At 46.8% G+C, this 27,048-nt stretch overlaps 1 protein-coding gene across 1 annotated transcript in view; it reads right to left on the bottom strand.

Moving 5' to 3' along the window:
• CLIC1 (chloride intracellular channel 1) overlaps nt 1-17,481 on the bottom strand; it is a 28,978-nt gene extending 11,497 nt beyond the window's left edge. Inside the window, 1 exon segment of the mRNA XM_066614641.1 lies at nt 17,297-17,481. Coding sequence (XP_066470738.1) covers nt 17,297-17,335 — 39 coding nt within the window. The 5' untranslated portion in view covers nt 17,336-17,481.
• Nucleotides 17,482-27,048: the final 9,567 nt, after the last annotated feature.

Here is a 27,048-nt window from a genome sequence, read left to right as displayed (position 1 = left end):
TTTATAGGGAATGCTGGAGCTCCATTTTAGCTGTGGCGGGCCCAAGCCATAGTGTCTATTTTTCTCCACAAAGTCCCCCAATCCTGGTTTCTGTTCCACCTTTTCCTCTGCTCCCCAGACTGCCCCAAACAAGCACCGCAAAGACAGGAAAGATCAATAACCAAGACAAGCAGAAGCATGGCTCCCTCCTTCCTGGAAGTTTGTACCCGATTTCTTTCCCCACTCACTCCACTCCAGAAGCACAGCCCTGCTCCCAGTAGGCGTGGTGCAAACCAGGAGATTGAAAGCAAGAAACAAGCAGCTGTTGGAGAAAGGAAGAACTGGCTTCTTGCACTCCAGGGCAGTGCCTGGAGAACTCAAAGGCCCTTTATCTCAGGAATCTGCCTGCCTCCCTTTTTAAGCAGCTCTTTCACCCTTCCACTTGCCTGGTCTCTAGAGAGAGTGCATAATGCTAATCTCAGCCACAGGCTTCAGCTCCTGCTAGTCCTAATGAGTAGAGTCAAGAACTAGGAAGATCCAGCCTCAATTTCCTGCAACTCTTCAGGTGACTTTAGGCTGGTCATCTTTAGCTGAGCCGTACAACATGAGTTTTATTTGCATGTTCAGTTCTCGGCACCTCCGGGTACGGCTGGCAAATAATGCGGGGAGGGCACCGGGACGCAGGTTGTGTCTGTTGTTTTGTGTGCTCCCTGGGACATTTGGTGGGCCACTGTGAGATACAGGAAGCTGGACTAGATGGGCCTTTGGCATGATCCAGTGGGGCTCTTCTTATGTTCTCCCTGAAATTCAGGAGAGCCACTGCCACTCAGTGTAGACTAACGATTTTCAACTGGTGTGCTACAGCACAATGGTGTGCTGCAAAAGATCTGCAGGTTGTGCCACAGGAGTTTGGAGCATTGTATTGGCAACCTTCAGTCTCGAAAGACATAGTGGTTGAAAAATCACTGAAAAACTCTTCAGGGTTCTGTGGCTCAGTTTCAGTAGTCATGAATTGCATGCCCCTCTCCCTCCACCAACTCTGTCTACAGACAATAAACCTTCTGCCTTCAAGATTACAGACAGTAGAAACAGAGCCACAGAACCCTGAAGAGCCTCCCAAAGGCTGGAAGTGACATCATAAGAGGCAAAGACCACAGAGGTCAATGTGCCATGAGAAGAAAAACACTGAAAAATCACTGGTGTAGACAATACTGAGCTCAGGTGAATAATAGCCTCTGAACTTTGTATATTCAGAGGCAAGAAAGCAGACTAGAAAAAGGAGCTTGGGATCAGAATGTTCCAGAAATACTATTTCCGATTCTAAGCTCTTTCTCAGCTTTAGATTACTAAAACTTGAGCTAACAGAAACAAACATGCCCGGCTCTGTCCCATCGGTGCCACAGCCTCTGGTATGACTCAAGAAAGATACAAGAGCAATTGAGAGATGTAGACTTACACGTGCATACAGCATGCACCCACACTGGAAGCAGAGCTCCGGTTAAGAGTGTCAGAGACGCTAACAAGGTGTGTAGAGAGGATGTAGGTTGTGGGTGGGACCAGAGAATGACTGCAGGGAGTAGAGAACAAAACCAGCTGTCTGAAAGAATGCTAAGTGTTGGCAGGGTTCTTAGAGGTCATCTAGTCCAGTGCAGACAATGCCATGCCTATTATGTGCAAGAAATATGTTTATAAAAAACGCAAAAGTCTGAACCAGTGAAAATTTATGCAAATTCTGGGATGTGACAGAAATCTAGAGGACTCCTGAGCAGGGCAGAGCAAGTTGAACTCAGAGCTGCCAAGATCTGAAAGCCCTCCTGTGCCTTCAGGAACTGCTTCTCCCAGCAACTGTGCTGCAGGCATGAGCAAAGTCAAACTTGGCAGAATTTCCTCTCCCTCATCCAGCACTTAAAGCCTTTTCATTAGCAGGTGTGTATAAAGGAAGAATGTTTCTCTCCCCCCTTCTCTCCTTCCCATATCAGCTCTAGTAAGAAGATGGCTTCTATCCTGCAGTTTGGATCCAAAGGAAGCAGATAATTTTGAACCCATTGAACAAAAATGCTCCCTTTCAAAAACCTCAGAGAAACACCTTCGCAAAGGTTTTGCAATAAATGCTTCCAAGAAATCAACAAGTCAATTCATCAATTAGTCTGGTGATGACTAAACTCTGCTTACAGCCCCAGTTTCCACTGCAGCTCATCAGGTGCTAGACTCTGGCCGAGTCTCTCTTCTTTAGCCCCTGTCTGAACTTTTCCAGCATAGAGGAAACAAGCTAGGGAGTGAGATGTGCCCATGAATATGCGGGCATCACCTCAAGGGATTATAACAAGTCTTGTGGCACCTTAAAGGCTACTCAAGCTATGATAGAAGAAGCTTTACATTGGTTGCAGCCCACCGTCTGACACAAGCAAATAAATTATATCTGATGTGAATATGTTGCTATTGATTTGGGGTATATGCAAATATAGATGCATAGGAAACAAAAGGTGGGCCACAAGGACCTCTCCAGGTAGGAGTTATCCTCTCTGAACAGCAAAGGATGCCTACAAGGACACCTGACATTTCAAGGGTGCCTCCGCCGCCTAGGGAGGTACGTGGGCCGGCTGCAAGAAATAGGGCCTTCTCAGTAGTGGCACCAACGCTATGGAACTCCCTTCCCCTTGACTTAAGAATGGCTCCCTCTCTTGAGACCTTTCGGCAAGGCCTGAAGACCCTTCTGTTTAAACAGGCCTTCTGAGTTCTTGGCCTTTTAACATCTTTTTAACATCTTTTAATTTTTTTTTTTTTACTGGCCTGATTCTTTTATGACTTGCTGCTGCTCTATGCTCTTTTTACCTATTTTTTACTCTGACTGCTGTTTTTAGTATGTGTTAATATGTTTTTATTTGTTTTTAAATTGTTTTTAATATGTTGTAAGCTGCCTTGAGTCCCTTCGGGGAGAAAGGTGGGGTAGAAATAAAGTTATTATTATTATTATTATTATTATTATTATTATTATTATTATTATTATTATTATTATTATTATTATTATTATTAAGGGTGAGAGAATGTTGCAAGTAAACCTTAGCAGAGGAATTGGGGATTCCTTATTCTTATAAGATTCTTATTCTTATTCTTACACTGATATCGACTTCCCTTCCACACTGACACTGTGCATGCGGTTCCCAGGCAGCCTCCCATTTGAGCACTGAGCAGACCACCAGAACTTGCTCTACTGGAAGAAGAGTCAGCTGGCTGCAGTGGAAGCAACCCAGAAAGAATTCCAGAGTTTTCTGCACACACATAAGCCGAGTTCTGCACCCTGGATGAGTGAGTCACAAGAGACTCACAAGAGTCTCTTTCTCACAAGAGAAAGGGACAAGAGACACTTACACACAAGTCTCCACTTCAAAGCTCTCTCTGCTATAATCATGAAGTGGCCTGAATCAAGCCACTCAGCCTCCCTACCTGCAAGATGGGGATAGTAATACTGGCCTACCTTGCAGGGTTGTTTTAACTAATTGCAATAAGGTAACACATGAGATTCCCATTTACTTTGCTCCAAAGTTCTATTTAAATGCTAGGTAGTATTATGAAGAGAAGTTAACACCCCATCTCTTTCACCCCAGGGAACCTTGCTCAGTTCTATCAATAGGCATCATCCATTGGCTTTCAAGTTGCAGCCTTAAGAGCTAGAAAGTTGCTTTAAAAAGACAAGCAAGATTCATAAGGTGAGAAATTGCACCCAACAGCCATTTTCCACCTTTGAACAGAGCAACTGCAGAATACTGTACACACAGGCTTGCCTACTGTATCTACAAGGTTCCTCCAAAGCTTGTTACCCAGCGTGTAATTAGTCTGTGGAACTCTTTGCTACAAGAAATAATGACGGCATCTTACCTAGATGCCTTTAAGAGGGGATTTGACAAATTTCTAGAGGAAAAGTTCATCACGGGTCACAAGTCATAGTAGGTATGTACAAGCTCTTAGTTTTAGAGGCAGGCTGCCTCTGATTGCCAGATGCAGGGGAGGGCACCAGGACGCAGGTTGTGTCTGTTGTCTTGTGTGCTCCCTGAAGCATTTGGTGGGCCACTGTGAGATACAGGAAGTTGGACTAGATGGGCCTTTGACCTCATCCAGCAGGGCTCTTCTTATGTTCTTGTCCATGACTGTTTCTTCCCCCTCCTTGTGCTGCTCGCTCTGTTGAATCAAGGAATGGGAAAAGCAGCTGAGAAACCAGCTCTTCACAGTGGTCACTGCAATGCCTGCCAAACGCAAGAGACGGTCAGGAGACACAGTCACAAGGGAAACCCAAGACATTGTAGATATGTGTGTGTTTGCAGGGTGGAGGCCTGGGTCTCCCCAGCTCTATTCCAATGCTCTGTCCCAGGCCTAGAACATAAGAACATAAGAACAGCCCCACTGGATCAGGCCATAGGCCCATCTAGTCCAGCTTCCTGTATCTCACAGCGGCCCACCAAATGCCCCAGGGAGCACAACAGATAACAAGAGACCTCATCCTGGTGCCCTCCCCTACATCTGGCATTCTGACTTAACCCATTCCTAAAATCAGGAGGTTGCGCATACACATCATGGCTTGTACCCCATAATGGATTTTTCCTCCAGAAACTTGTCCAATCCCCTTTTAAAGGCGTCTAGGCTAGACGCCAGCACCACATCCTGTGGCAAGGAGTTCCACAGACCGACCACGCGCTGAGTAAAGAAATATTTTCTTTTGTCTGTCCTAACCCGCCCAACACTCAATTTTAGTGGATGTCCCCTGGTTCTGGTATTATGTGAGAGTGTAAAGAGCATCTCCCTATCCACTCTGTCCATCCCCTGCATAATTTTGTATGTCTCAATCATGTCGCCCCTCAGGCGTCTCTTTTCTAGGCTGAAGAGGCCCAAACACCGTAGCCTTTCCTCATAAGGAAGGTGCCCCAGCCCCGTAATCATCTTAGTCGCTCTCTTTTGCACCTTTTCCATTTCCACTATGTCTTTTTTGAGATGCGGCGACCAGAACTGGACACAATACTCCAGGTGTGGCCTTACCATCGATTTGTACAACGGCATTATAATACTAACCGTTTTGTTCTCAATACCCTTCCTAATGATCCCAAGCATAGAATTGGCCTTCTTCACTGCCGCCGCACATTGGGTCGACACTTTCATCGACCTGTCCACCACCACCCCAAGATCTCTCTCCTGATCTGTCACAGACAGCTCAGAACCCATCAGCCTATATGTGAAGTTTTGATTTTTTGCCCCAATGTGCATGACTTTACACTTACTGACATTGAAGCGCATCTGCCATTTTGCTGCCCATTCTGCCAGTCTGGAGAGATCCTTCTGGAGCTCCTCACAATCACTTCTGGTCTTTACCACTCGGAAAAGTTTGGTGTCGTCTGCAAACTTAGCCACTTCACTGCTCAACCCTGTCTCCAGGTCATTTATGAAGAGGTTGAAAAGCACCGGTCCCAGGACAGATCCTTGGGGCACACCGCTTTTCACCTCTCTCCATTGTGAAAATTGCCCATTGACACCCACTCTCTGCTTCCTGGCCTCCAACCAGTTCTCAATCCACGAGAGGCCTCCACAATCCACGAGAGGCCTCACCAATCCACGAGAGGCCTCCACAACTTGGTTATCTGTTTAATATTTGTTAATTTCCTTTCTGTTGAGATGACAACACTGGAGGCGATCGATAAAGCTTAATAATTCAAGCAAGAAAAAACAGAATCAATAAAGACATAAGAACATAAGAACATAAGAACAGCCCCACTGGATCAGGCCATAGGCCCATCTAGTCCAGCTTCCTGTATCTCACAGCGGCCCACCAAATGCCCCAGGGAGCACACCAGATAACAAGAGACCTCGTCCTGGTGCTCTCCCCTACATCTGGCATTCTGACTTAACCCATTCCTAAAATCAGGAGGTTGCGCATACACATCATGGCTTGTACCCCATAATGGATTTTTCCTCCAGAAACTTGTCCAATCCCCTTTTAAAGGCGTCTAGGCTAGACGCCAGCACCACATCCTGTGGCAAGGAGTTCCACAGACTGACCACGCGCTGAGTAAAGAAATATTTTCTTTTGTCTGTCCTAACCCGCCCAACACTCAATTTTAGTGGATGTCCCCTGGTTCTGGTATTATGTGAGAGTGTAAAGAGCATCTCCCTATCCACTCTGTCCATCCCCTGCATAATTTTGTATGTCTCAATCATGTCCCCCCTCAAGCGTCTCTTTTCTAGGCTGAAGAGGCCCAAACGCCGTAGCCTTTCCTCATAAGGAAGGTGCCCCAGCCCCGTAATCAGCTTAGTCGCTCTCTTTTGCACCTTTTCCATTTCCACTATGTCTTTTTTGAGATGCGGCGACCAGAACTGGACACAATACTCCAGGTGTGGCCTTACCATCGATTTGTACAACGGCATTATAATATTAGCCGTTTTGTTCTCAATACCCTTCCTAATGATCCCAAGCATAGAATTGGCCTTCTTCACTGCCGCCGCACATTGGGTCGACACTTTCATCGACCTGTCCACCACCACCCCAAGATCTCTCTCCTGATCTGTCACAGACAGGTCAGAACCCATCAGCCTATATCTAAAGTTTTGATTTTTTGCCCCAATGTGCATGACTTTACACTTACTGACATTGAAGCGCATCTGCCATTTTGCTGCCCATTCTGCCAGTCTGGAGAGATCCTTCTGGAGCTCCTCACAATCACTTCTGGTCTTCACCACTCGGAAAAGTTTGGTGTCGTCTGCAAACTTAGCCACTTCACTGCTCAACCCTGTCTCCAGGTCATTTATGAAGAGGTTGAAAAGCACCGGTCCCAGGACAGATCCTTGGGGCACACCACTTTTCACCTCTCTCCATTGTGAAAATTGCCCATTGACACCCACTTGCTGCTTCCTGGCCTCCAACCAGTTCTCAATCCACGAGAGGACCTGTCCTCTAATTCCCTGACTGTGGAGTTTTTTCAGTAGCCTTTGGTGAGGGACCGTGTCAAATGCCTTCTGAAAGTCCAGATATATAATGTCCACGGGTTCTCCCACATCCACATGCCTGTTGACCTTTTCAAAGAATTCTATAAGGTTTGTGAGGCAAGACTTACCCTTACAGAAGCCATGCTGACTCTCCCTCAGCAAGGCCTGTTCGTCTATGTGTTTTGAGATCCTATCTTTGATGAGGCATTCCACCATCTTACCCGGTATGGATGTTAGGCTGACCGGCCTATAGTTTCCCGGGTCCCCCCTCTTTCCCTTTTTAAAAATAGGCGTGACATTTGCTATCCTCCAATCTTCTGGTACCGTGGCTGTTTTGAGGGACAAGTTGCATACCTTAGTCAAGAGATCTGCAACTTCATTCTTCAATTCCTTAATAACCCTTGGGTGTATGCCATCAGGGCCCGGTGACTTATTGATCTTTAATTTATCAATGAGGTCTGAAACATCTTCTCTTTTAACCTCTATCTGACTTAACTCCTCGGTTAGGAGGGGCCGTTTGGGCAGCGGTATCTGCCCGAGGTCTTCTGCCGTGAAGACAGATGCAAAGAACTCATTTAATTTCTCTGCCATCTCTAAGTCTCCTTTTATCTCCCCTTTCCCTCCCTCACCATCCAGAGGGCCAACCGCTTCTCTGGCGGGTTTCCTGCTTCTAACATATTTGAAGAAGCTTTTATTATTCCCCTTAATGTTGCTGGCCATGCGTTCCTCATAGTCTCGCTTGGCCTCCCCTATCACCTTCTTACATTTCTTTTGCCACAGTTTATGTTCCTTTTTATTCTCTTCATTAGGGCAAGACTTCCATTTACGGAAGGAAGCTTCCTTGCCCTTCACAGCCTCTCTAACTTGGCTGGTTAGCCATGCGGGCACTCTCCTGGATTTAGTGGAACCCTTCTTTCTTTGCGGTATACACCTCTGCTGGGCCTCTATTACTGTTGTTTTAAGCAGCCTCCATGCACTCTGGAGAGACTGGACTCTTTTTACCCTCCCTTTCAACCTCCTTCTAACCAGCCTCCTCATTTGAGGGAAGTCCGCCCGTCGGAAGTCAAGGGTTTTTGTTAGAGATTTGCCTGGTATTCTTCCCCCAACGTGCACATCAAAACGGATCGCAGCATGATCACTGTTCCCCAATGGCTCAGTAACGTTTACATCTCTAACCAGGTCCTGCGTACCGCACAAAATTAAATCCAGAGTCACCTGTCCTCTGGTGGGCTCCTTGACTAGCTGATCTAAGCCACAGTCATTTAGCACGTCAAGAAATCCGGTTTCCTTATCGTGACCAGAACACAGATTGACCCAGTCAATATGAGGATAATTGAAGTCCCCCATGATTACAACCCTGTCCTTCCTTGTCACCTCCCTGATCTGTTTCCTCATTTCAAGGTCCCCATCAGATTTCTGGTCTGGAGGACGATAGCACGCTTCCAGTATTACAGTATTACAAAAAAACAGCAGCACACACTCAAGTCATCATGCACAAGAAAATTAAAGAGGGGGGTTTCTCACAAAACTTAAAGCAATACTGTATCCTTGTGGAAAATTGTTGCGCAAGAAACCTCCATCTTGGCAGGTCCAGGCGGCCACCAAAATGGTGGTCTATAAAGCCGCCTGTGGGCTGCATTTGACCTGGTGGCTCCATTTATAACAGTGTAAATAATAATTTGTACAAGCCTGCTCTAGCCAGTGACTCAGGGGCACACTGCATGCAAGTGCGCCATCAACAGACATACTGACTTTATTATACTTCTTGTTTTTGTTTTCAATAAAATGAAGGGCCAACACGGAACCTTTGCTTTGCCCGAGGCACAGAGAACAGCTTTTCCTCACCACTCCCGTTTCCACAGGCAGCCATCACAATCGTGTGCTTTCTGCACTGCGGCTTGGGGAGGAGAACAATGGGCCCAACTTGACCGGCTTCCAGGAGGCAGCCATAGATCACTGCGTTGTGCCCTCTGAGAAGTGGCCGTTGACAGAGAATTCAGTATGAGGGAAAATGCAGCTTACACCTAAATGTAGTCAGTCAAAGCCCTTACAGAACAGACTATGTTTAGGCGGCCTGTGCTTTCTGATAGGATCAGGGCATGTGGACAAGAAACACACTTCAGACCCTGCGTGCTGATGAGACCCTGAAGAAGAGTTCTGTTTATCCCACAATCCCCTTCAGTAGCATGTTCTACAAGTATAAATATGGTCATTTATACTTCTACAAGTACATATACTTCTGTATCTTCTACAAGTATAAACAGGTCAAGTATAAACATGGAGGGTGCAAACCAAAACCACCACCCCATCTTTGGACCCACTTTCTTTCAGCGCCTGAAGATCTCCTTCACATTTTATTTATTTTAAAAAAAATTTTCACCCTGCTTTCCCACACACTGAAAGTGCAATCCTATGCGCATTTACTCAAAAATAAATCCTAATTTGTTCTGTGGGACTTGCTCCTAGGTGTGCATGCCTAGGATCGCAGTCTTGAGTCTGAAAACAACATACATTATTACCACAGCAATGGAATCCGTAATTAAGCACAGCAGCAGGAATGCAAACACCTGGCAGTCAACAGCCTACATCATCCCAAGCCAAACATTTTCTAGAATAGCCCTGTCTTCACCAAGCACCAGAAGGAAAGCAAGAGGGTGGCCAAATGGACCTCTAATGGGAGGGAGTCACCACTGAAAAGACCCTGGTCCTGGAATCTTCACAACTGTTCCCATTTACCAGGAGCAGTCCTTATTTTCTGTTACCCTTTCATAATAAGTCATGCCTTGTCCCTGTATTGTCTTTGGGGAAGATCTTAGGGATTTTTTTTTAACAGCATATTCTGCTGCCGCTACCCCATAACATCCAGATTGCAAGTGTTGCAGAATGTATTTGAGCTGCAGCTGTTCTCTGCTAAATACAAACAGATTCAATATAGGAAATGAAACATTCTGTTTAAAAGAAGTTTGTTCTCCAAGTTGAAAATGGGAAACAGTTACGGCCCATTTCCTTCAGAAGCCTGTGCAGGAAAGGCTACTGTAGAATCAAAGTATGCAGAGTAAAGCAGGCACAGATGAATCTTCACAAACAGAGCTGCAGGAATTGCATCCCAGTGGTGCAATCCCATGCCACTGGGAAGCACAGAGGAATGCAGGGTGGAAAGGTGTGGGCAGAGCAAGTCACAGGTACTATGCTTCCTAAGGGGTCTGTGCCAGTGCATGGACCCCTTCTGCAGTTGGGCAGTGTCACAACTCATCATGGTGCTACCTCTGGATCTTCAGCAATGACATCATCGCTGAACTTCCAGCTTGCTAAGCTCCATGGAGCTTGGCTGAGAGGTGCACTGCCACTCAGCCACATGCCTTAGAGCAGTGATTTTCAACCTTTTCCATCTTACGGCACACTGAGAAGGCACTAAAATGATCAAAGCACACCACCAGGTTTTTTTACAATTGACAAGGCACACCATGCTGCCAGTGGGGGCTCACATCTCTCATTGGCCCTATTAATTCCCCCAAATTCCTGTGGCACATCTGTGAACCACTCGCAGTACACCAGTGTGCCACGGCACAGTGGTTGAAAATGGCTGCCTAAGAGGGAACACTGGTTACAGTGCTCCCTCTAAGGCATCTCCCTAGACATTTCAGTTGTGCTTTCCTTGATCAGCACCCTGACAGGAAGAGGGCAACAGCTGGGCAACAGACAGGTCCATATGCATGGTGCATTTTCAGGGTACCTTTATGCCAATGCTACCAGACTTGCTTGCATGCATCCCAACTGGCAAAACAGAAAACAGCTCCAGGCATTCAAGTTTGGCTTTCTGGCACTTTTGCCTACTACCCAAGCAACGGACCTCCCAAGTGGTAAAAGATCCTACTATGGGAGAACAGAATCCATACTGCCTCAGGGGATGCAAAAAAACCAATCACTAACCAGACTAAGGAGATTTTGTACTTGGGTTAAGATATCCGGACACAAATACGTTTCCATAAATAAGCCCCCCCCCCCCCGCCACAAAATTGCTTTGCTGACTCAGTTGAAAGTTGGTCATTTCATTTTGCTTCCAGCAGTAATCAACCAGGTCCCTTTGGGAGGTCACAGTCCATGAAGGTGATCGCCAGACATCCCTATTGCTTGTCCCCAGTACATGGTATTCTGAATTATACTGTCTTGTGCATGGAGTTTCCATGTAGTGATCATAGCAAATGCCTGCAGACAGAATTATTCTCCTTCAGTTTGCAAGCCCTTTCAAAAAGCCATTCCTGCAAGAGTGCATCCTATTAATTGTGTGATGGACGTGTGCTTTAAATATGGGTTTTCCCCTTAAAATACAATGAGGCAATGGCTCACCCCATCCACGCATTCTAAAGGGATGAGCAACAGCTCACACCAAAAAGGTTTTACCGCATTCCCAATGCAGCAGTGGCCACAAAGATTGGCCTTGGGTAGGACAAGGATCTTTCAGTCTCAGGACCCCTGTGCACAGAATGCAAACAATGCCAAACTATACTCCACAGGCTGTGGAAATGATGCTTATTTGCGCTAAGCCTTCAGGAGGGGGCAAGGTTAACATAAACCAATTTTCTAAGAGTTGTTGACCTAATTTAATCTTCTGACCATATCCTCCTCCTGCTTGCCTCCCTCCCTCCCTCCCTCCCCACTCCCTTCCTGTCAATAGCACACGGTCACTTCTGTCCTTAAGTCATGAGGTTTTTGTATAGTAGACCTGACCTTCCATTTCCCTTGGGTAAGTCTTTTGCAACATTCCATTGCTGACACCTTCTCCTTGAGAGTGTTGAACATTCCATGCCATTGCAGCCCTTCAGCCAGTGTCTGAGAGGGATTCACTGAAGGCAGGGAACTAGTTTTTTGCCTCCCTCATCAAGTATCAGGCCCAGCTTCAAGGGTTCTTGGCAAACTGCCCTTCAAGGGCCCCCCAAAGAGCTGCTCACTAACACCTCACAAAAGTGGTGTCCAGGATGACCAGCGGGACCGTATAAGAGCCCTACATTCTTGGCAGTTGCCCTATTATGTCCCCCCCCCCCCCCACTGGCCCAGAATAATAAAAACTTCTAAAGTTTCTATATTGGCAGAGAATAGAGCACGTAAGAGTGGCACAAACTACAAAATTAAAATGAATGAAATCACCCGCAGTGATCCTGGAACTGTCAAATTCTTAGTTGATCATTCAAAAATCCTATAATGCCCGATTACAGCAGAAAACAGTCTACTTATCTTCTGACCATCCTATGGTAATTAACTCAGAGCAATGGGGCATTGTGCGAAAAAAGGAACTTCCTCTTTCTTAAAATTAAAAAACCAAAACACACAGACACAAAGCTGCCCTGCCATTTTTGCATCTGGTACCTATCCTCCATTTCCAAAGGGTAAACAACATCCGAGAAGTCCAAGTCTGACAAGAGGTAACAGTGAAAATTTGTGGAGCTTGAAACCCATAAGATTCTCTCTTTTCCACCAGGGATCAGACTATACAGTACTTTGCTCTCCACCATTTCTCTCCCAAATACTAAAGATTTGCATCTTCTCCAACCCAAGGATGCCCCCACCATAAGTGGCAAAGTCAAGCCCTTTGCCAGGTGTTGGAGATCATTCCAGTTGGAAATGTATCCCTAAACACACATATGGAAAGCAGGGCGTAAGCATTCCTTACCCAGACAGGGAGGCAGCAACATCTTCCTGTTTGAAGTATGGATAAGGAGGATGCAGGAGAAAATGGAAATTTAGGTCACAGTTCAAGGGAGGACATTAGTGCATCAGAACCAAAGTCCACCCAAATGCTTCTGGAAAGTGTGCAAGCATGGCATGAAGACAACACTCATCTCCTGGTTAGGAGGCTGAAGGTTTCCCTCATTTTGCTTCCAGCAGTGATCAACCAGGTGCCTTTGGGAGCTCACAGTCCATAAAGGTGATCGCCAGACATCCCAATTGCTTGTCCCCATTTAAAAGCATTTACCTGCTTACAGAATTTTTTTTGAAAACAATGAAGTGTGAAAGTTTAACACACAGCAGATACTGAAGTTGCAAAGGTACACATTAACTCAGCCACCTTCACCTTAGCTTTGCCCTCTGGAAATAAGCTCCAGGACATAACTGAGAAAGGATGGAGAATCTGACATGAAGGTATATGATAAAAGACAAGCCAGTTATATGGACTGCCAGGAGAGGAACTGTGGGATGGAGAGTACAGCAAGTCTGATTGTGAGAAGAGGATGCTGCGGTGCAGGGGGGTAGGAAACAGAGCAGGGCTAGGCATGCAAAAGATCCCTAATCCAACTAAATGATCTTGAGTAACAGGGCTGGGAAAGATCTGCCAGAGGCCTTGGAAAACTGCAGGCAGCTTGAGCAGCCAGCACTGGGCTAGAGGCTCTGACATAGGATAGGTCAACTTCTTGTGCCCATGTGTTATAACAGGGGTGGGCAAACCCCAGCCCAAAGGCCATTTGCAGCCCGCGGGGACCCCCAATTTGGCCTGCAGGAAGCTCCCAGTTGCCAGTGAGCCTCTGGCCCATTGGAGACTGTTGGAGCCCATGTTGGCCCACAACTGCCGGTTGCGACCACCAGATGCGAGCTGCGGGCCAAGTTAAAGCAAGGCCTTTCATAGTCTCCGTGTGTTTTCTGCTTTTCCTTGGGCATTTTTAAACAACCCCATTGCTTCTGAACAACTTATGTCTCCATGTGTTTCTGGTTTTGTCTGTATGTTTTCACTGTGCGGCCAACAGGTCATAGTTCTCATGTGGTTCTACTTGCCTGTATTATAGTTCTCAAGTGTATTATAAATAAGCTCAGTAAAATTCATTCATTCACATAAGTTCTGTCTCTAATGTATTCATTTATGTAAATTTATTCAAATTTGAATTTAAATTATTTTTCTGTGTCCCCCCCCCCCGGACACAGTGTCAGAGAGATGATGTGGCCCTCCTGCCAAAACATTTGTCCTCCCCTATGTTACGGAAATGTGAGGCATGCTTGTCATTGGAGACTATAGACAAGGGGGACTCCATCCATGTATCTGCAACACAAGATACATGTTGTGCCAAAATGTCCAGCAGTGCCCTTTCAGACTCCAAAGTGGGGGTGGGAAGAGTTTGCAGTGAGGTGCGCAAAATCCCCAACGAGGTTTATATTTTATTTACAGCATTTTAACCCCACCTTTCCCCCTGAGGATCAGATCCAAGGTGTCTTACAAAAAACAAGTAGAAAATACAAAAGGTAATAAAATCACAATAGAAAACTACACACTAAAAGAGATACATCCTACTCTTGTAGTCGCAAAAAGCCATTTATGTGCATTTCGACAGCAATTTCTGCCATTTCTTTTTTTATACCTCATAAAATTATTTTATCAGTCTGGAGAGAGGTGCTTGCTTGTTTTCCCTAAATAGTGCTCCTGCAAGATGAGGGTGTTAGATTAGGAAAATATAAAGAGAAGTAACAGTAAGTGGAAAATGTTGAAATATTATGATGGAAACAGCCAAACCAGTCATCACTTTGAGGCTTCAGGAAGCCCTTGGCAGTGGAAGTGGGAGGGGGGAGAAAAAGAGGATATAATTTCAGTCATTTGCTGCTCCTTCCACATTGCTTTCTTTCAGTAACTAACCAAACATTCCTCAGATATACATAAAACTGTAATACATACTGGGCAGAGAGCGTTTTAGTGTACAAAAAGGAAAGAGGTTAGTCAGTCCTCCCTTGTGGACAGTGCAAGAGTACATGCTGTGTGTGCAGACAGTCTGAATTGCAGGCCGTGCCAAGTTCAGCTACATGTTCAGCTACAGGTAGTCTCGGGCAGCAAGGCTAGGAAGCAGTTGCCACTTAAGACCTTAGAGATCTGCTGCCATTCAGGAAAAGACAAAGATGGGTTAGATCAGAGATTTTCAACCACTATGACACGGTACACTGGTGTGCCACGGGTGGTCTACAAGTGTGCTATGGGAGTTTGGGGAAGGTCATATATTAGTAGGGCCATTGGGGGATGTAAGCCCCCGGCCAGCAGTGCGATGTGCCTTGTGAATTGTAAAAAAAAAAAACTGATGGTGTGCCTTGACAATTTTAGTGCCTTCTCAGTGTGCCATGAGATGGAAAAGGTTGAAAAAAATTGCTGGGTTAGATGGACCAATGCTCCAACTCAACTTCATAAGTTGTGACTAAAAGTCAAGGCTATACTTCAGAGAACACACTACATTGCTGGAAAAGTAGGTTAGATCAGAAGCCTCACCTGATATGCCAGACTCAGCCCCAGGAATAGTCCTGGTTCTGACAGGACTTCTACATCCTTCTATTCAGTGCTATGGGTTGGCTATCCACAGGCTAAGAAATGGGGCCACTGAAATCAGCCACAGCACAGACAAATCTAGCTGCCCTTCTAGAACACATATCCAGAGGGAAGACTCTGCGGAGAGACTGGAGAGGTGGCATGTCTTGGAAACGGCCCTGGGAACTCTCTCCCACCTCTTTTTTAAATGTTTAGCATCTCAGAGGAGGGGGACCCAGTCAAAAGATGGATGACAGAAAGCCACAGTCAGAAAGGCAAGAATCACTGTAGAGCACACATTTTGCATGTGGATGTTTTCAGGTTTGATCTCTCCCATTTCCAGGTAATTGCTTGGAAAGATCCTTGTCTGAAACTCTGGACAGCTGCTGTCAGTCAGTGCAGATAATACTAAGCTAATGGATCAAGGGTCTGATGCAACATGAAGGCAGTTTCTACTGTGTTTTCCTAAGTCTGCAGGGTCGGACAGAAGTGAAACTGGTGACTGAAAAAAGAATGTTTCATATTCTTCCTTTGTAGTTTCATCCACCACACTCAAGAGGATAAAGGGGGGGGGGGGGTTCCAGCAGATGGGAATGCTGTGGAACTTCTTTGTGCAGGAAGAAAAACCAAACCTGAAATATGGGCGAGAACTATGTGAGTTTAATTTCCCCTTCCTCTTAATTCAGCAGTTCATGCCAAGAAGGAAGGAAACCAGCAAAGAAAGATTGATAACCAGGCAGAATATTAAGCATTCATCATCATAAAAAGGGCAGCTTAAATTCATTCTCATTTACTATACCAGAGTTCAACCATGGGGTTTGGACCCCAATGGGGTCATGAAGCCTCAGTTGTGGGGTTGTGGCAACTTACAGGATTGAAAAAGGTTGAAGACTACTGGCCTAGAGCAGCATGAGGTAAAGGGAGAGGTATCTGGTGTAGCCCTTCAGGTACCAGGAGATGGTGTTTCAGTCCTGCTCAGGTTAAGAACATAAGAGCCCCACTGGATCAGGTCAAAAGCCCATCTAGTCCAGCTTCCTGTCTCTCACTGTGGCCTACCAGATGCCTCAGGGAGCACCCAAGACAACAAGAGACCTGCATCCTGGTGCCACTCCCCTGTCACCTGAACATAAGAGCCCTATTGGATCAGGCCAAAGGTCCATCTAGTCCAGCTTCTGTATCTCACAAGCTTCATGGTAACTTTTTCTGCGCTCTTTAATACTAATATTTAATAATAATATTCCAAATAATAAGAATATTTGTTTACAGCAAACAGTGCTGGGAGAGCGTAACACTCCTTAGGAGTGAGAGAGGTGGATGGGGAAAGGTGGGCAGGTAACCCATTCCAACGTGCAACCACAGCTGACAGCCCCAACCTCCTAGACAGTGTTCCACACGTGTCTTTGTCTCTCCTCAAGGGCAGCCCCAAGAGAGCCCACCCAGTTACTTTTCTACTGCTCCCAAAGTTTGCAGCCTTTGAGCCCAAGCCCCTGTCCGTCTACTCAGAAGTAAGTCCCATTATAGTTAACGGGGCTTACTCCCAGGAAAGCGTGGAAAGAATCGCAGCCTTGACCCGCGAACCAGAGACCGAGAAAGGAGAAGGGAAGAACCGTGTCGGGCGCGGGAAGCGGAGGGAGACCGGGAGACTTGCACGCAGAAAGGAGAGCGGGTGGGGCAGGCAGGGGCTTCTCTCCTCCTCCCTCCGGACTCCCACTCGCATCAGCTCCCCGGGGAGGGCGGAGAGACGGAGCTTTTGCTCTAGCGCCTGGATCGGGGCTCAAGCGCTTCTTCTGGCGCTTCCCCGTTGGCCGATTCCCTCCTGGGGTAGCAGAAGTGCTGGAGGGAGCCCGGGACCCAAGGCTCCCATCGCGGTGGCGTAGCCAGAGGGGGGGGCGAAGCACTGAGTCTTGCAGGGAGCCTCCCCGCGGCGTGCAAGCGGCCTCTCCCCCAGATCGCCTCCGTTTGGTTCCCCCCGCCCGGAGAGACTCCGAAGAGGAGGGGCCGCCTGCACGCCGCGGGGAGGCTCCCTGCAAGACTCAGTGCTTTGCCCCCCTCCGGCTACGCCACTGGCCCTTCACCGCTCACCTTGACGAACAGCTCGACCTGGGGATGCTCCTCGGCCATGGCTGCGGCGGGGGCGCCTCCGGGGGTCTCAGGCAGGCGGCGGAGTCCCTTCTGGGCGGGCGCTGCAGCCTCCCAGCAGCTCCGCACAGGCGCTCGCAACTTCAAGCAACTTCCCTCCGCGCCACGCCCAGGAACTGAGCCCGGCCGCGCTCTGAGTCACCCAGGCCGGCGGATGGGAGCGGGGCTGGGGGTGGGCCGAGGGGAGGGGGTGGGCTGCTGCCGCCCTCCCCCAACGCGCCTGCACCACGCTTTGTCCTGGGATCCGTTCCGGGGCCTCGCAGCCCGCCCCACAGTTCCCCCCTGCTGCTTTGGAGGGGGGTGGGTTCTGGGGGGGGGGGAGAGAGAGATTGGGGGACAGGCAGTGGGTCGTTTAACAGCCTGCTCAAAGTCTCCTGAGAGGGAACATCCCTTTCCCACCACTGCTACACCAGGGACAAGTTTCTTCTTTTCTTTTCTTAAATAGTCTGTCTGTGGAACTCCTTGCCACAGGATGTGGTGATGGCATCTGGCCCAGATGCCTTTAAAAGGGAATTGGACACATTTCTGGAGGAAAAATCCATCACAGGTTACAAGCCATGGTGTGTATGTGCAACCTCCTGATTTTAGAAATGGGCTACCTCAGAATGCCAGGTGCAAGGGATGCAGGTCTCTTGTGTCTTGTTTGCTCCCTGAGCCATTTGGTGGGCCACAGTGAGATACAGGAAACTGCACTAGATCAAGCAGGGTTGTTCTTATGTTCTTATGTTCTTATGTTCTTACATGTGGTGAATGGAGAGGCAGGTGAGGCAGAGCCTCCCCACCGGAGTCCTTCAGTGCATGGGTTGTGAGTACTTGCTTGCCTCCCCACCCACAGGCAGTGGTGCTTTTCAAATGATTCCTTTGGGGAGGCTCTGCCTCACCTACTTCCCCACCCACAGTCTCACAGGCAGCAGTGCTTTTCAAAGGACTCCAGTGGGGAGGCTCTGCCTCAACAGCTTCCCCACCCACCGCCTCAAGGCACTCCAGTGGGGAGGCTCTGCCTCACCTGCCTCTCCACTCACCAAAAGTCCCTGGCGCACACATTGCTTCTGTCCCATTGTCACCGCCTGTCAAACAGGTTTTTCAAGCTGTGGGAACAACACACAAACCTGCCAGTCCTGTTTACGAGATAGTGGGGGATATGCAATATGCAAGGAGAGAGGGAAGAATGGCAGGGGCAAAGTACATTTTGGGGAAGTGATCTTTAACCCATCTGAAAGGTAAATAACTATAAATTTTGCCTTAAGTTTCCAACCCTAAACATATTTTCTCCTACTGGGTTGCATGAAGATAACTTTCAAGGAAGCATACTTAGGATTGCAGCCTTATTTTATCTTCCAGGTTATGCTTCAGCAATGGAGCAGAGGTGCTAAGCTGAGGTATGCTTTGTCTACTTCAAGTCCTCTTCTCAGCATCACCTGTGTTGCAAGAAGCAAATGTGAACTCAGGGTGCACACCACCAGCAGGGATGGTCCAAGGTCATTGGGTGCCTGAGATGGAGCACTAAATGTCATTTGCTATGCTACTACCATGGCCACTGCCTTAAGAAAGGGACAGAGCAGAAAATGAAGTGAAGGAGAGGAGAGTTGTGGGCTAGAATGGCTCCCCACCACTCCCTACTTCCTCTTCTTTCCCATCCTCTGAAAATATGATCAAGGTGGGTGGGTGCACTCATGCCATCCCAAGCCACCTAAGGAGACTGCTTTGCACTACCTAGTTATGAGACTAGTGTTGACCACCAATAGCAAACCCTCTTCAACTATCAAAGGAAACAAAATTGGTTTCCTGGTTTTCAACCTTATACATCCCACTTGTGAAACACATTACATAAAAGATGGTACCAGTGATAACAAGATGCATGTGCCATTTCGCACATTATATTGCTAGAAAAACCTGGGTACACTCAACAAGTAGCTGCAGCTAACCCTGGCTTTGTGCTGAACTTGTACAGTGCATGATTTTGAAAGACCTTTGTTTGGTTGTGTTTTTAGGTGCCCATCTTTTAAAAAAGTAATGTATGAAGCCTTCCAAGTAAAGGGTTTGGGGTCTAGGAGTAAGGTTACAATCCTATACATGTTAACAAGGCAGTTTTCCAGACTCACAAAGAGAGTCTGGTCCAACAAGAAGCTGACGGAACATACCAAGATCCAGGTCTACAGAGCTTGCGTCCTGAGTACACTTCTGTACTGCAGCGAGTCATGGACTCTTCGCTCACAACAGGAAAGGAAACTGAGCGCTTTCCACATGCGCTGCCTCCGACGCATCCTCGGCATCACCTGGCAGGACAAAGTTCCAAACAACACAGTCCTGGAACGTGCTGGAATCCCTAGCACGTATTCACTGCTGAAACAGAGACGCCTGCGTTGGCTTGGTCATGTCGTGAGAATGGATGATGGCCGGATCCCAAAGGATCTCCTCTATGGAGAACTCGTGCAAGGAAAGCGCCCTACAGGTAGACCACAGCTGCGATACAAGGACATCTGCAAGAGGGATCTGAAGGCCTTAGGGATGGACCTCAACAAGTGGGAAACCCTGGCCTCTGAGCGGCCCGCTTGGAGGCAGGCTGTGCAGCATGGCCTTTCCCAGTTTGAAGAGACACTTTGCCAACAGTCTGAGGCTAAGAGGCAAAGAAGGAAGGCCCATAGCCAGGGAGACAGACCAGGGACAGACTGCACTTGCTCCCGGTGTGGAAGGGATTGTCACTCCCGGATTGGCCTTTTCAGCCACACTAGACGCTGTGCCAGAACCACCTTTCAGAGCGCGATACCATAGTCTTTCGAGACTGAAGGTTGCCAATACCAAGTCCCAATGAGCTGAACAGAACTTACTGTACTTCTGGAGTGAACATGCATAGGATTGCAATGTAAGAGAAGCACAATATAGATTTATAGTAATAACTGTATATTAAGAATTAAGAATATGATTCAACTATTTTTGAATATGATTCATTAAGAATATAATTTTAACACCGGGTAGATGGGACTTCACCAGGTAGACTGGGAAAGCAGCTCATCAGAGAGAAGGAAAACTCTGATCCCAAACCTCCACTGCCTTGTGGCTACATCCAGTTATGGAAAAGGCTTCATGAGTCAACATGGAGGCAAAATCTGGAGCCGGAGTCCCTGAGACAGTTCATGGCATGTTCACGTTCTGGCAACTCCTGCGACACCACTGGAACCAACCGTACTGTCTTCTGCCTTTCCACTGGACCATTTCAACGACGTGGAGAGGGGGGATTTGCTGCATGGGAAACAGTCTTTCCTCCATATCTACTTTACCCAGGCTTTGCGCACTGGAGAGGACACTCTGTTCCAGAACCACCATTCAGAGCACGATACCGTGGTCTTCTGAGACTGAAGGATGCCAACAACAACAACAAAAGAATATGATTCAACTATTTTTTTTCTGTTTCCAAACATTAGAACTCAGAGCCATTCAATAAATTCAAAATTCTGGACACCAAAAAGGAATTACTATATTTTCATGCAACACACCTCATGCTGCCTATTTGCCTTCATTGTCCCTCCTCCGACTCTATGGATTGGGTAAGGAAGAGAGGGATGGAGTAGAAGTGGAGAGTGGTGGCCTGCAGCATTATCATGTCATCCTGCTTTTCCATGTACAATCCAGGGAGTGGAAGGAGCAGAGGATGACACATCATCAGGTAAGGGGGGAAAGCATTTAACATGTTGCCTCAGGCACAGGGAAGGCTTAAAAAATAAATCAATTTCATGTATGGCAACTGCTGAACTACAGTGCATGTTGATCTCTTGATGGTTGGCTTTGTTCAGACATTATGAAAACTGCACAGTGTAACCAGGTAGAATGCACACTGAATATGGCTGGTGGAGCTGTTTAGTGTGGGATACAAGTGTGGCCCTCTGTTCACCAGCAGAATGCTTCCTTCCCCAAGCACTGTCATCAGTGCCTAGAAACCATTCAGTCAAGAGAGTGCTCTTGTCATAGCAACCACACCATTTCAAAACAATGGATTGTGGATGGCACCTCTCCTCTAAGGGTAAGACCAAACAAAGGGATAAATGGCAGAAAGTGCTTATTCATGTCCTAAGTGGGGGGGGGGGGGTACCTTAATGGGTAACAGAGGTAGCAGGTTCATTTAGGCCTTTGGCATGATTTTTCAGCTCATCACCCAGGAAGCAAAACTGCCATTCAGGTAGCAAGGAGTCCATCACTCAGGGCCCAATCCTATTGAGTGAGTGCCAGCTCAGTGCCTGCACACACTGTCACAAATGTGCCATAAGGTATGTTTGCAGGCATTACTGCAGGCCCAGTGCTGAAGCTGACCTAGCTCAAGCCCACGCTGGGACAGTGCCGGTTGGAGGCCAGTGATCCATTGCATGTGCTCTGTGCGAAGTGCCTGGCAGGCACTTCGCACAGAGGTAAGTTGGGACATGGGAGGTAAGTTGGGACATGGGAGGAGGCAGGGAGGAGGCATTCTGGGGTGGGCGGAGGGCAAGGGAAGGTGTAGCAGGGGAGGAAGTGGGGCGGGAGGGGAGTGGGACTGGCAGAGCTGAGCTGAGCTTCGCCAGATCCAGAGCCCCATGTCAGGTCACATGGCCCAACAGCAGGCTTCTTTAATCTGTGCTGGCTAACAAGCCAGTGCAGAGTCAAGTAGCCCCACTGCAGGGCTACTTCCTTTACTTGGAGGTTTCCTGAGGTGCTGCGGGCAGCTGCCCAGTGTGCACAGTATACCGTGGCAGCCATTTTTTGTGCTGCAACAGTCCTGCGCACTGGGCAGCTCAGGATTGGCGTGCCTGTTGGTTTCCATCAATCATCAATGTGAAGGATAGCACACACTGGACCACCCTATATCCTGTGCTCTACGGTCTGACCTGAATTAGTCTAACTGCACAAGTAGCCCAGGCAATTAGGCACATCAGTGAACAACCCCATTATGTGAATCATGTACCCCTGGACCCCTCACAGAGGATGCTGGAGAGGGGTTTATTGGGCCGCAAGTGTGGTCTAACTATTTGCTCCAGCACTGTCAGTTAAATTCAAGTCAAGTCAACCTTTATTAGGCATAAACATTTAGTAGGTGAAGACTGTACGGGAACCGTAGTGTCAGTTAAATTATGAACTGTTTCTGAGTACATTGCTCAAATCATGCACTGCCAATGCTTGAAGTGGCAAAAAGTTCTTGGATCACTTCTGTTTCTGCCAAATCAAGATATATGCAAAATTTAAGTTTGAAGGGGTGGGAGGGGCCAAGGACAGTTCTACAGCTTGTGAGCCAGTGTGGTGTAGTGGTTAGAGTGCAAGATTTAGATTTGCAGACTAAATAAATGCAGCAGAGTGTTTTTTCAGCATGCACAAAGTTCCCTCCTTATTAAATTGCTTCCCTCTTTATTGAAAGATGCAGTCGAACGATGGGTTCAGAGGAACTCTTTGCCACAGGAAGTAGTGATGGCATCTTGCCTGGATGCCTTTAAGGGGGGATTGGACAAATTTCTGGAGGAAAAGTTCATTACAGGTAACAAGTCATAGTAGGTATGTGCAAGCTCTTGGTTTTAGAGGCAGGCTGCCTCTGATTGCCAGATGCAGGGGAGGGCACCTGAACGCAGTTCTGTTGTCTTGTGTGCTTCCTGGGGCATTTGGGCCACTATGAGATACATGAAGCTGGACTAGATGGGCCTTTGGCCTGATCCAGCAGGGCTGTTCTTATGTTCGTAGGGGGCTAGAGAAGAAGCCCTATGAGGAAAGGTTGAAGAAACTTGATATGTTCAGCCTGGAGAGGAGAAGGCTGAGAAGGAATATGATAGTGCTCCTCAGTACCCAAAAGGCTGTCATATGGAAGAAGGCTTTCCAGTGGGGCCTAAAGACACTTCTTTTTACATTCACCTTCTTGGTTTAGGGCTTTTAATATGTGGGTTTTATGTGTTTAGTGAACTGCTTTATAATCATTTTATCGTTTGCTGCTGGTTTTAATCTTACTCTGGGCTTTTATGAGTTTTTTTAGGTTTTTTTATTCATTTATTATATTTTAAAATTTATATACTGTATGTTTATTTTGGGAAGCTGCTTTAAATCTCAGTAGGGAGAGAAAGTGGGGTACAAATTTTGTGAATAAATAAATAAAATATGAAAGGACAAATTTGTTCTCAACTGCCTCTGAAAGTAGAACTAGTTCCAATGAGTACAAACTGCAAGAGAAAAGATTCCAGTTGGCTATCAGGAAAAAAATTCCCAATGGCAAGGACTGTTCTGCAGTGGAACAGATTGCTGAGGGAGGTGGTGGACCCTCCCTCACTAGAGATATTCAAGCAGAGTCTCAACAAGCACCTGTTGGAGATGCTTTAGTCTAGGAGGATTTCCTGCTACAGGCAAGGGGTTGGACTGGATGACCTCTTAGGTCACTTCCAACTCTATGATTCTGTTATCTATGAATTACCAGCACTCACTGATGTTTCTGAGCTTAAGAGATAAGACTTCTGGGCAGACTTTCATTATTAGAAATTAACCATTGACTTAAATATTCTTAAAGGGATCTAGCTGGACTAGATGGGCCTATGGCCTGATCCAGTGGGGCTGTTCTTATGTTAAAGGGATCCTGGCTTTTTTCAGGTCCTTGAGAGATCTTAAGCCATTTCTGTCCAACGTTGCATATATGCAATAGGGATCAAATGTGTACAACTATGACCTGAAATGGGTTAATGAGGCACATGTGGCAAAGTGAGGATTCTGGGTTCTCTGGGGAAAAAAGGGGGTTCAGGTTTTAAGTGAGTTCTCAATTCAACAGCCATGACTATTATTACTCTGTGGCTGCAATCCTATACCCACTTTCCTGGAAGTAAGTCCCATTGAACACAATGCGACTTTCTTTTGAGTAGACTTGCATAAGATTACCCCGTATGGGGAGATGGGAGTAGGTGGGTGTGGACTAGAAACAGCACAATAAACCTCTGTGTGTGCTGTATTGAATGAAGCACTGGCGGGCCAAAAGCCACAATGTATCAAACAACTCATCATTCATTTCCAGGTTCCTTTGAAAGAAAGAGAGAAAACGTGGCGCGGAAGAGAAGAAATCCTTTAAGCCTGGTTGTGGCCAGGGCGTGACGCTTTCCCTTCCTGTTGGCACTGACCGTAAAACGACGCTAGATGGCGCTGTTGTGCAGGGACGGATGCGATCCAGTCCATGTTTTCGTGGTCCCCGGTGGTTGTAACTTTCTGCTTTGTAATTGTTTCACCTTAGGGAAGCTACTGAGAAATGGCTCCAGCTGTTGTTAGGAAAGACAGAGGAGGAAGCGGTGGATCAGGATTGAAAGGACAACCGCAGCAGCCTCCTTGTGGTGTCCAGCCCCACTTGTCCCTTCTTGTAGCCCTGGGTCATTTCCTCCAACAGGATGCTGCTGTTTCCTTTCTCATGAGTAGTCACCCTCCCCCTGCTTTCCTTGATGCGATTTCCTCCTGTTTCTCTCCCCTGCCTGCTCCCCCCTCCCAAGAAACTAGGGGTCCACACTTGACCTCTCTGCCTCCTGCTGGAGAGAGCAGTGTAGGGTAGTGGTTAGTGTGGTGTAGTGGATTGTAGTAAAGCAGAACTGGGTACCAACTCCCCCCCACCCTTCCCCCCCACACACACCTTCAATCATGATAACATTCTCTAAGTCAGCTATTTTTAACCACTGTGCCATGGCATACTGGTGTGCCACAGATGGTCTGCAGGTGTGCCACAGGAGTTTGGGGGAGTCTCATTTGCAAGTAGGGCCACTGGGGATGCAGGCCCCTGCTGTCAGTGCAGTGTGCCTTGTCAATTGTCAAAAGACCAATGGTGTGTCTTGAGAACTTTAGTGCCTTGTGCCGTGAGATGAAAAAGGTTGAAAATTGCTGCTCTAAGCTACCTCGCAGGGTTGTTGTGAGGTTAACAGTGTGCAGAGAACTTTTACAATGCCCTACTGACCTCCTTGGAGGAAGCTTGAGGTTAAAATATAAGCATTTTTATATGTTGTATCTTTTTAATTTGTTTTAATAGTTTCTGATTCATATGTTTTACTTGTGTATTTATTTTTTAATTGTATATCTTCTACCTTGAGCATAGGAAAGGCGATATATAAATCTTATAGTAAATAAATATTACTGGAGGGCATCACTCAGTCATTTTTATTATGATGATGATTAATAAGAAAATGTATATACTGAACCTTTTTTCAACAAAAAGCAGTTCATAAGGAAATTTACATAGCTAAATAAATTTTTCCCTGCATTTCTCCCATAGGGATACTCAAGGTGGCTTACAATATCAACCACAGTGGGGCCTCTTTATCCACAGATTTGGCATCCATGAATTTGCCCCACCATGTATGCCAAACCCCAGATCACCACCCTGTGGACCTTCTAGATGAGACTTGAACCTTGTTCCAGTCACATCTGGAGCTATTCTGAGCCTCGGAGAGGCCACACGCAGTCAGCTCCAGACCCAACCAGAGAAAGGCTCAGGTTGCATTCGGAGCAAAGGTGGGCTCCAAAAACCACAGATTTCATTGTTTGTGGTTTTTGGTATCCATGGGGGGGTCCAAGAACTGAACCCCGGTGGATAAAGAGGCTCAACCTGTAAAGGCAGTATCAATTAAAAACACACACACAAACCATAAATATTATGCTATTTGTGTTTAGGTTCTGGCTGTTCTTTACCATGACCTCACTCTACCCTGTGTACTCCTTGGCCCCCCTGCACCAAATGTTTGTTTGTTTTTGGGGTCCGAAGATTCCTGCACACATCCCATTCATTTCTGTGACGCTGGCTCATTTGCCATGTTAATGAATAGAAGGAGCTTCTTCTTCTGGGATTCTGTGCCTCAAGGCTCCAAAATGTCTTGGCGGGCAACAAAACTGCCAGCGTGGCCTGGCACAATAAGGAGCATGAACCCAGCTGCCTAGGTGACACCATTGTTTACCATTTTCCCCCTTCACCCATTCAAAGTGAGGGAGACATTATCACACAATTGTGATTGACCATGTGATGCTGTGATGTCATTATCTCAACTACATCATCCCTGATTGGCTGGGATCCTGCAGTGAAAAAGCCCTAAAAAATGTTGCCACAGCAACAGGTGGGGGACAATGGCTGCAGACCAAAACAATTTTCAGTGAAGGAGCCATGGATTAAAACTGGGACTTTTTGAAATCAAAGCATTTGATAGAAGTTCAGCTCACATACAGAGTTCTGTCTCATCTGCAGCCGGTGACATCATCATCTCCAAATCTGCCTGCTGGTTGCTGTGTTTCCTGGTGGCATAGCACATATTGTCATGTTTTATTCTTTATAATGGGCACTTAGGTATTATATAATTATACTTATTTTGCCCACCTTCATATTGTACCCAATGAAAACCCTCATGAATGGAACAAATAACACAACATTGTAGATGAATGCGCTAGTGTCATCAGGAAAGCTGGCTGTGTGTGGCCCCTGGACTGCTTTTTAAAGCCACTGAGATAGTGAAGTAGATAATGAAACATGAGCTATATTTGAAGATTGCATAAAAAAAACACACCCTGCACTTCTTATCCAGCAGTACAAGGGATCCACCCTGGATACAAACACGACAAGCTACACAACAAAAGGAAACTGGAGTGTACTAACATTTCAATAACAGAATGACATGGTGCTTTCGATCATCTGGCTATTTAAAGGTCAGGTCCTATGGGGTCTTCTCCCCCGCCCCACTTGAAAAACA

Source organism: Tiliqua scincoides, chromosome 2, assembly GCF_035046505.1.
Source record: "Tiliqua scincoides isolate rTilSci1 chromosome 2, rTilSci1.hap2, whole genome shotgun sequence".
NCBI lineage: Eukaryota > Metazoa > Chordata > Lepidosauria > Squamata > Scincidae > Tiliqua > Tiliqua scincoides.
The sequence above is the reverse complement of the archived record's forward strand: the minus strand, read 5'-3'. Positions and strand labels throughout refer to the sequence as shown.